Source organism: Amia ocellicauda, chromosome 10 (assembly GCF_036373705.1).
Source record: "Amia ocellicauda isolate fAmiCal2 chromosome 10, fAmiCal2.hap1, whole genome shotgun sequence".
Lineage (NCBI taxonomy): Eukaryota > Metazoa > Chordata > Actinopteri > Amiiformes > Amiidae > Amia > Amia ocellicauda.
The window spans coordinates 15,474,956-15,486,268 of record NC_089859.1 but is presented as its reverse complement, the minus strand read 5'-3'; the positions used below and the strand labels follow the sequence as shown (position 1 = coordinate 15,486,268).

Here is an 11,313-nt window from a genome sequence, read left to right as displayed (position 1 = left end):
GGTTCTTTCCTAACTCTTTACATTAGTCTTGCAGAACCTCTGCCCTACCTTATGTCATTGGTTCCAATGTGGACCATGACCAGTGGATTCCCCCCGGCTTTGGCTAGTAGCCTGTCTTACTAGTTTAGGGAGATACCAAGATACCATGCAGGTCTCCTTATCAATAGAACACACTGTGTGATCTACACCTCTAAGAATTGAGTCTCCTACTATAACTACCTCCCTGTTCTGGGGGGGAGTAGACACCATGGTGCTCAACTACCCTCCCATCACCCTCTGAGCTGTCACTGTCCAACTCGGTGACCAGCAGTTGGAACCTGTTGGGTATTTCTAGCTCTTGGGATGTCTCTAAGGGTTGTTCATGCCCTTTTCTGTGGTTACGACCTACTGTAACCCAGCATTTCTCTACACTTTCTTGCTCTAAGATCTCAACTCTCCTAGGTTATGGTGTGCGCACCATCTCTCTCATGGGCTGATTGACTAATTCTTCTCTATCTCTAATACAGCGCAGATCAACAAGCTGAGCCTCAAGATCACGGACCTTGATCTCTAGGATTTCAACATGCCGACAATGATCACAAATGAAATCTTCTTGTATGAGTTCATCCAGGAAGGCAATCATTCTGCAAACCTGACACTTTAGTGGCCACATGCTTCTAAATGTTACAGTTTTTTACAGACTCTTGGTTCCTGTTCCCTAGTCAATTGCTTGACTTTTTGTGACTGAGAAACAGCACAGCTCTTTCTCAACAGCTACCTTAAGTAGCTTTTGTGTACCTGCCACCAATTCACACCTAACTGGCTCCACCTGGAACAGAATTCCTGCTAGTCCTTAACTAAATCACGTTTCTACAACCTATTTACTTTCACCAACTCAGCAGGTGAACTGACTTCAATTAAGACAAACTAGATGTAGCGAGGGCTCAGGCGGGGCTATGTATACATTTTTTTTCTACAAAGGATTGTATTTGTGTTTTAAAGAATATTTGGCAGGTCTGTGTTCTGTTGTCTTTCTAAGCAGGCTGCGCACACACAGTCACATTAATGGCTCCGCTACCCAGTGCCTTGACAACGGCCAATGCAGTGCTGTCCTTGGCCAATTCCTGGAGGCTGGACGAGGTGCTGCCAACCTGAGCTCACCCGCGGGGTTTAAAAGTGATTCTGAGAAGTGACAGAGAGAGGGGGATCTGACTGTGAAAGTGCTGGGAGCGAGCTGAGTTAGTGTTTTTATCTATTTTATCTGTTTTTCTGTAACTAAATCTATTACAAGATAGTTACTCTTACTCATTGAGCTGAGAAACGTCTGGAGAGCTGTAAGACTGCATGCGATTTCATGCTGTTGGGTGGATGGTAGTGGTAAGCCTGCCTTGTGAGATCCGGGCTTGCTCTGCAGAGTACTTATTGAGTTTTTAGCTACACACTATGATACTGCCCTGTTTGAATGGTTTTAATTAGATTTTTTTTTTTTTAACTAAAAGCTCTTCCCCCCACTGTGTTTCTGGTCTTATATTTCATTTTAATCTACGGAGATTTAAAATGTGTGATTTGTTAATTTATATCTAATTTATTACTGAAAGTGATTGTTACATTTATTGCAACACCTCACTATAATCAATTGCAACTAATTATACAAAATAAGGGTGTTTTTGAAAGATGTCACAGCCTTAAAATGGGTTATTGTACAGGATTGGGAAACTATAGATTTACACGTTTGGAGTTGTTTTGCTATTTTGTCACCTGCTTTGAGATTGGTGTTAATTGGAGTTTATATGATTGGTTTATTTTCTTTGGATTACTTTGAATTTAATTGGTTTTTATTTGGTTCTCATTTGTGATATTTGCACTTTAAATTCCCCCTTCCTATGCAAATCTCCTGGATTAATTGAGGTTGATTGAAGAGAGATATACTCATATTGAATATTGACAACTTGTTAAATTAATTACTTGCTGTTCTGGGAATAATATAATTTATTGTTGCTGGATTTTGCACAAGAACTTGCTGTATTTTGCACAACTGATCTCAGGATTATATAACATCCTTCTTTTAACAAATAAACATCTTTATATTTGAACTTTGCCTCTTCCTCCTTGCATGGTGCAATTTATAATTGTTCTCCCAATTAAAGAACCTGTGTGGGAAGTTAAAGGGGTTCTACCTATATATAAGAGGACCTTGCCCTCTATAAACACAAGGTGGCGTAGTTGGTGTTAAACAACTTTAAACCTTTTTAAAAGCTGTGCAGTGACCCGCTAGACTACAGACAAGATTAACTTCAATAACGGTTAAAGTAAGGTTAAGTTAAAGTTAAGTCAAAACAAAATGAGGAATGCTAAGTCTGAAACTAGGAAAACAACAAGATGGCTGCCTCTCACCTGTACTCTCTGTGTCTGTCTGCAACTTGTAAATACTTCTGTTTACTTCTGGGTCTCAACACCTGCTTTAAGTAGCTTTTGTCTACCTGACACCAATTCACACCCACCTGGCTCCACCTGACAACTCCTGAAACAGAATTCCTGCTAGTCCTTGACTAAATCACCTTTCTACAACCTATTTACTTTCACCAACCCAGCAGCTGAACTGAATTGACTTCAATTAAGGCAAACTACAGACAAGATTAACTTCAATTACGGCAAAGTTAAAACAAGATGAGGAATGCTCCCCTCTGCACATCCCTGCTTTCCATCGAAATTCTACCATTGATGATCTTTCAAGAGTATATAAATAATACTATAATTAAGTCTGCACTGCACTGATTGACACATCAGGCATTGATTCCATGACAACAATTTGCATCGTTCATGTGCGCGAGGACAGTGGCCTGGTTTTTGGGTCGGAACCAGAGAACAGCCTTGCGTTTGATTGGGCCGTATCTGTTAGAAATATATGACATCACACCCTGTTTATAGCCAGAGAACGAGAGATGCATGCAGACACGTGCAGCTATTCCTATATTGCTACCTATATCAATAACATGAAATTAATACATACATAAAATAATTGGGTGAGGTGAAATAGATTCATACATAGTCATATAGATATATAGACATTTATCGTTACATCAAGACTGTGAATGCCAGTTTCTGGGGGGGCGGGAAAGCATAGGATAAAACAACATTTTTATGCAACTAGCGGGGATTTGCGGTAGTTGTTCCATATACTACAATGGCGGGCTATATCATGAATGCTCAATGCATATGGCTTTGTTTCCGGGAGCTACAGGGGCGGCCCCCACTTGCCTCGATTGCATAAAAAATTATTCTACTAGGCCCTTCCATGCATGTAGAATCGCAAGAATCAGATGCGGAATAGAATAGAAGGATCTATTTAAAAATTTTAGGAATCGCCTGGAGTGTTTACAGATTCCTGCTTTATTGTTTTATTGGGCTTTAAACCTGAGTTTTATCATTACCACCATCCCAGCTAACTTGTTGTGTCTCTTTCAATCCTATTGGGTTTGTCCTGGCCTTAAGTTTGAACTGTTCTCTTTCTTCATGCCATCTTTGATAGATAAATACCTCTTACCTGGCAGTGAATTATCCCCTCGTAAATTTTGATGGCAGGTGCAGTCAGTGGCTGCCTGGCTGGGTGCACGGTCTCAGATTTATGCCAGCATGGGAAGTGCCAGTTTAATAACACCCCACTCCAGCTGCCTCCCACAATAGGGCTTAAACTGACCTGACTGGGGGACCCCAATGCATCCTCCAGTTAAAACTGACATTTTAAGCAAACTTTGCAGAAGCATTTTTGGCATTGATACGCTTCATAAATAACGACTAAAACCAGGAGCGAGTGGCAGCAAGGTCCCTACAAATCACTCCAGGCAACCTCAACCGCAATGTCCAGGTGAAAACTGCCAATCTGGTTCCCTGATGCGTGGCCTGAGGTGTAGAATGACACCTCACAGTTGCTGCCCTTTTAACCACATCTGCATGAGTGTGGAGTGACAGCAGGACCACTTGAAGGAAGTCTTCCGCTGTTGAATGTAATTCACGATGTGACTTATTTTCTTTAGAAAGCAGCAATGGCAGTGACAGAACAGTAGCATGGGAACGAGGAGACTACTGCCCAGCACTGCGCACCTGCTTGTGTTAATGAGAGTGGGGGGTGGGAGCAAGGCTGTAGGATTGGGGATTATACTGATTAACATTCTCCTCTGGGATTAAGGTTTCTCTTTAGCAAAGTGCGCCATGTTTAGAAATGCTGTGATCGTACTGCACTGGCTGCAATGGGAACTCACTGCTGGGAATGCAAACCCAAAAGCCAGGCTAGAGCGCTCTGAAAAGATTCAGAGTGGTTGAGCAGTTTTAAGGTCTAAGTGTGGCCATTGGAATTTATTATTGTAAAGCATAACCAAGTGCATTAGTGTAACACAGCTTTAAACATCAGGTGTCTCTATAATCCAGAGGTGGCTCCCTGTGCTTGACTGTGGCTCCAAGGTTTAGAAGAGCTTTCTGGTGTTTAACTGGTATGTGCCAGCCAGTAGTTATTTGATCCCATTCCAAGGTCCCTGGGATGTTTAACTAGATCTAACAGAGCTCAGCCTCCTGCTCGTGCATGTGTGTACTCTACAGTGCTTGCTGTGTATGTGTGTGTGAATTGGAGGGAGAGAGAGAGAGAGAGAGAGAGAGAGGATAATTGCAGTATATAGGAAATGTAATGTGTGGAAAAATATTGTGCATGTTGTAATAGATTTATGGGCAGACAATCTGAAAAGCAAACCATCTATTCAGGGCTTATCAGCTCTGATGAAACCAAAGCGGAAAAAATGATGGGAGAGAGAGCGGAGGGGGGACAAAAGACGTAAGCCTCTATCTGGAAAGCATTATATATTGATCAAAGGAAAGGATGGAGTCAATATATTTCTCAGTTATGTTATAGTCACAACTGTATAGACAAGTTCATTTCAATATTGTTTTATTAATAATAATCATTATTATTATTATTATTATTATTATTATTATTATTATTATTATTATTATTATTGTTATATATTTTTCCATGAAGATCCCTCTCCAAAAGTATGCCAGATGATTCTATATGGTTAAAGAATAACACACAGAGGATGACATTTCTCTGATCCAGAAAGATTAAATGAGTAAGTTTGTTCTATGATAACTGGAGTATCTTTTCAGTTAAGCTAAGACATAATTTAAGTAGATTTAATTTTGGTCAAGAAAGCAGGATGCTTTAAAGATGTATCTATGTTTGTAGGAGCTCACATCTTGGTTCTTTGTGTGTTTTAGGACAGAGGGTTTCAGGAAAGGAACAAGCCTGCACAGAAAGGGAACAAAACCAAACCTTGGGTGTCTTGGAGTGAAATTGTGCCATGATTCCTGCTCATAATTTGAGTCCTGAGACATTGACACAAATCATGACAATGAGTAGTAGTGTCTCCCCCCTCCTGGAGGTTAAATTATTGGCTGGAATTTCCAGAATTATTCTTTGCTTCTCGCTGCACCGTTCTCAGCTGTGGCGAAAGAGGTCAGCATAATCAGAGGAAGATAACAAGAGAGAGGGAGGAAACAAGCCACTGTACAGGGTGGAACTTCCCTTATCAGTGAGAGTGTGAACTCGATGACCTGTGAGTGTTAGTCTGCATGACTGTGTGAGAGTGTGAGTGTGTATGTGTGTGTTTGTATGCGTGTTTGTGTGAGTGTGTGTGTGTGTGTGTGCGTGTGTGTGATGGTATAACATTACTGTGTGTTCATCTTCATGTGGGTGTGATGTTTGTGTTCGCAGAGTATCTGATGACCCTTGACTTGGACTGCAGTGGCAGGTGCAGCCCAAACACATGCCATGTGAGCAGTCCTCAAACACATGGGTGATCTGTACACTGCTGAGAACCCAGGGCAGTGACTGTAATCACTGGAAGAGACACTTGTGCCTAATTAGACTTGGGTTTTGCACAGTGCCACAAACTCTTCCCTGCATCAGTGAAGAACTTCAATTCCCACCAAGTGAATGTGGAGGACTCGGGTTCGACACCTAATTGCTAAATCATACACCAATGTGCCTTACTATCTGCTGACCTGTTCTTGCATTGTTAATGTACCCAACCCTCATTCTGTCCCATCTTACCCCTTGGCCCTTGTAAAACTGCACAAACAACTGTTTTACACAGAGATTTTTTGGATACTTGCCACAGCTTACAAAATCTCTGTGGCTCGTTAAAGTCCAGCTTCAGATAAATGCATTATATATTCAACCAGGCAGTATAGCTGAGAAGACAAGGTATTTTTCCAGCAGGTTCTCATGCCAAAATATTTTTTCTACAACTACTTGCCATCATTATGATAACTGCCAGGTCACATAGTTTCCAAGCTATCTTTTTATTATTTTCTTAAATTATTATTTATTTCTTAGCAGACGCCCTTGTCCAGGGCGACTTACAAAATAGAAGAGCAATTCAAAGTGCAATAATACAGTGCAGTTCAAGGAATAATACAATTTTACAAAATTAAATTTACAGAAGTGTATATGAGGTATACAGTAAATAATATATAAGGTCTTACATCCTAGATTGTAAAAGCTGATAAGTGCAGACAAGATGTTAAGTCACAGTCAAGGGCCAAGGGAAAGGGAGCATAGGGGAAATAAAATAAACTATATGAGTGCTGGAAATGCAATGGCAAGAAGTATGACAAAACATTGTATAAGTGCAATCTTACAGGAGAATAAATGACTCAATTACAAGTAGAGTCTGAAAAGATGAGTCTTGAGTAATTGCCGGAAGGAGGTCTGACGTTTTGACTTCAGTGGGAAGGTCATTCCATACACATTTTAAGTTTCACCACTTAGAGGCCACGAGATACCCAACACCAATGCCTTATACATGTTTTCTTGATGGAGACATATACTAAACTGTGATACTGTGGTAAACCTTGGCAAAGCTAAGTAAAAGCTATAATAAAATAAGCAAAGTTAGCATGTGGGGTAACCATTTACAATGCATGGTTAACCAATGAGGCAAAAATGACAGAATTTTGTAATTGTTAGGATGTGTGTAACTGTGTCTTTTTCCAGTTTTAATCAATAAAATATATTCCCAATGACACCAATGGTTTTCTTCTATCCAACGCACTTGTGAGCAGAAGGCATAAAATGTATTATGCTTTGAATTGCACTGTATTATTTGAATTTGAATTTGTAATATGTTATGCCTTGTACTGCACTGTATTTTTGCACTTTGTATTGTGCTTATATTTTGTAAGTCTCCCTGGATAAGGGTGTCTGCTAAGAAATAAAAAAATATAAAAATAATAATCATGTGATGCTGTGCTGGAAGGGACAGGACATTACAGCTTTCCATCTTCTAAACCTGGGCTGGTCAAACTCGCTTTAATTAAATCTGTTTAAAGGGTGTCAGTAAATATCTTCTTTACACAACTGCAGGGCTAGCGAGTGTCTCTGTGAGAACACTTCAATCCTGCCACTGTTTGCATAGCATCTGCTATCACATTGAGAGACAACAAAAACACTCTGACCTTCTCTCTTCCCCCCTCCCACCTTGTAGATTGTTTTTGTTTTTTAATCCATAGCTCCCTGCGTTGTGCAACTTATTGTTACCGTGTCACACAATACAATTTTTTTAAGCAGCTGCACTATTGACGATTTGTCATTTGCAAAATCTCTTTGTTACTCTCACCCAATTATTATTATTATTATTATTATTATTATTATTATTATTATTATTATTATTATTAATAATAATAATAATAATAATAATAATAATAATAAATGTAATTTATGTCCTTTATATATGTGGTTTTAATGCTGCTATGGCACACAGATATTAATGGATTGATCAAAGTTCAGATCATTATGTAGTCTGCTGTTTAGCTCCATTAAGCAATTAAAAGTCATTCTGTTAATCAATAGCAATAAAAGATAAAATGCAATGATGTGTTTAAAATGGCACTACTGATAACAGATCAACCATGTTCATTTGTAGCAGCAGTTAAACAAACTAAACAAAATAACAACATGTTGCATTAAAAACCCAGATAATTAAAATTGTGTAGGCCTATATTAGATTGTTAGAAAAACAACACACATACATACATACATTCACATATAATTGTATGTACTTATTTTTACCTCAGTGCAAAGTAACAAAGATGAACTCTTTGGGATAAATATACTAGTGTCACAACTCATATACTTTATATAAATCATACTGGTGTGAAACGCTTAATCATAGCCCTTAAATCTAAATGCTAGTAAAACCAACCACATGAGTTATTATAGTCATGGATAAATGGATGTCTTCATTTTTCATTGAATCACCAGCATTTTATTAGTTAACCTCAGTATTGCACAGCATGTATTGTACTTCTTTTCAGTGTGTTCTGCACTATGTAATCTTATATGCATAATACAAATTACTGCAACTCATTATGATTTGTATACAGTATCTCTATCTATCTGTGTCACCAGTATTCTGTAAACAAGTTATGCCTTACAAAGAATTAATACTTCACCACCACCAAGTTGCCATCACTCTTTTTTGTAGACAATTTCTGACTAGTAAATGATACGTACGAATCAGGGTGCAAACATATATATATATATTGTTGAAGTGATTGACGACGGGCTTTTGTCACAGTCATTTTGGATAGTCCTCCATATATCAGCGCCTTGCCCCGCACCTGAAGGTGTGCGCTTCAGTGACCACTCTGCGCATGTGTCAGCCGCGCGCTCGGGCACTCCGGCGCTCGAGCCGTTCGAAACATCTCCAGAGCCGCTCGCGCGCCGAGGACCGTCGCAGAGGCGTCTCCTTCGCCTTGGGATTTATTTACTATATATGTATATATACGAAACAAATAATACAGATACAGTGCATTGCGAAGAAACACACAACACACGGATTTTTCCCGCTTGGAAAGTAAGGGTGAATTGTTTAATAAGCTCTCCACGTGACTGCGATGTAGTTTGGTAAGTTTTCAAACGTCTGTGACTTAAAAAAAATGTTTTCTATATGTATATACATGTTTGTATGTTTGGTTAGACCCACACACTGTAGAAAATGCATTTTATAATACGATAAAGACAAAATCTTCTTAATTAAACAATCAAATTAGACATTTAAAAATATGAATTGTAAAAAGGTATTGGGGAGATAAATTAGTTCAGTTCACAGAAACATGTTTTATGGGTCTTTGTATGTGTATGAGTTATTACACAATGTGAATACAGTTCATAACAGATGTGACCATTGTGCATGATGAAAACTTAAATGAGGAACTGGGGGAGTTGAATTGGACTAAGTCTGAATTTATGACAGGTGTGTAACAAGGGTGTGTGCCATCCAATTTAAACCATGTCTCTTTAAGTTATCTTATCTATTCTTCTGTAAATAATGGGGAAAAAAAATCTGTGCATTTCTCACTATATTTTCATAGGTTTTGCTTCCCATCATCACATCACTGACAATGCTGCTTCACAGAATAACTTCCCATCACTCGGCTAAAGCATTAACACTGATCAGAAGTTTTATAATTTATAATAAAGGCCAATTTTTCCATAACTGGAACCCAGTCTATTATATGTATAGTGGTAATATATATATATATATATATATATATATATATATATATATATATATATATATATATATATATATATATATATTTGACATTGAATACATCTAATGAAAGGATAATTAGAATTTCCATTGTATTGAAATCTAATCTGTTTTTTTCTCTTTGGGTTCTTTGCAAAGAAGAAAAATGTTTGAATGAAACATAGGTCTGTTTAAGTGTACTTAAGCTCAGCAGAGCACATTGTAAACCAGCTGATACTGTTGATTTTAACTCATTTCAGACCAGAGATGGAGATAATAAAGACTCCTTCACATCGGCCAACATCACTTCATGTTGCTTTCTGCATTTGGATACTAAGTACGGTTTGCAGTCTTCAGTCAGGTGTGTGAGTTTTAAATTCCCTTCACAGATTGTGCAGAGCTTTGTTTTGCAGCCACAGTACTGCCAAGCTGCCCACCCCTACAAATGTATAATTCAAACTTTGGTAGCTTTTATCTACCTCTCATTCCATGGTTGGTTTTGTCTTAAAGGTACATCAAGCTTACAGGGGATGAAGGTGCTTTTCCAGGGCCAGCAGTGTCAATACTGGGAGCTTAAGCAGGGTAGAATGGTACCCCCACTGGAGCAGCTCACAGTTTGCGTGGACCTATGCCGTCAGACCAACACCAAGAAGTGGACTGCCTTCACCTACAACCGGGTCGACCAGCCCACCCAGAATACGCCGGAGCTGGGGCTGGCTGGGTATGAGGACAAGCTGCAGGTGTGGCTGTTTGGCGAATCCTTTAATGCTTCGGTGGAGCTCAGCCTCTGGAGCTGGAACAGCATCTGCTTCACCTGGTCCAGCAAAACCAAGCAGCTGGTTCTGTATGTGAACGGAAGCAGTGTGTTCAACACCACCCTCACAGGGCCCCGTCACCTGGCACCCAATGGGACCCTGACTCTAGGGGCGGCTCATGAGATCAGCAACGGCCAGGTGCATATAAAGACAGCCAACAACTTCTTGGGGGAACTGTACTTTTTCCGCATGTGGAAGGAAGAGCGCAGTGCCCATGAGCTCTCTGAGGACCGCTGTAACAACGGCAGTGTGATCCAGTGGCACTCCGACAACTGGAACACCCATAGCTGCAACCTAGAACCCGACACCAAACTTCAATGTGGTGAGGCTGGGAGGGCGAGGACTCACAATACCTCTCTGCCTCCTACTTTTACATTTCTTTTGTGTTTGTTAGTTTTTTCCCTGGTTTGTTTTTACACCATACAGACATTCAGTAATTTGTTTAATTGGTTGTGATTGCACAGTATTCTTTGGGGAACTGTATCTGGAACAAGGACCTGCCCAGTCTTAATGTTGCAGACCAGAGAGTAAGCACAATGTACTGCTGGCTGGGGGTATATGTAACTTAGGAACTTATTAAGAACTAAGTGAGTTAAAGGAAAGGTACCTTTTGTGTTTCATGCTAAATTACACATTGTTAAAGAAAATTACTTTATTGTTTTTTTAAATGAGTGACAGAAGCCTCTTTTTGTATCTCTAGCTCCACTTGAAGATCATCCAACACTGCCAAGACCTAAAGGTATTGCAGTTAAATACCACATAGATACTTGATGATGATGATGATAATAATAATTTAGGAGCATTATTTATATTGTCTGTCTGGTTTTATGTTTTCTTGATTTAATGACTGTGTTCATTTATTCCAGACATCAGTCACTATAAAATTGAAATGATCATTATTGTCATCACACGAGACACTGGGCCTCTTAATGCCA

General features: G+C 39.3%; 1 protein-coding gene across 1 annotated transcript; it reads left to right on the top strand.

Annotated features, from left to right (window-relative positions):
- The first annotated feature begins 8,746 nt into the window (after positions 1-8,746).
- Positions 8,747-11,149, top strand: LOC136759671 (adhesion G-protein coupled receptor G4). The gene is made up of 4 exons (XM_066714634.1): positions 8,747-8,935; positions 9,824-9,924; positions 10,074-10,700; positions 11,079-11,149. The coding sequence occupies exons 2-4, from the start codon at positions 9,831-9,833 to the stop codon at positions 11,147-11,149; spliced, it is 792 nt and encodes a 263-aa protein (XP_066570731.1). The 5' UTR covers positions 8,747-8,935; positions 9,824-9,830.
- Positions 11,150-11,313: the final 164 nt, after the last annotated feature.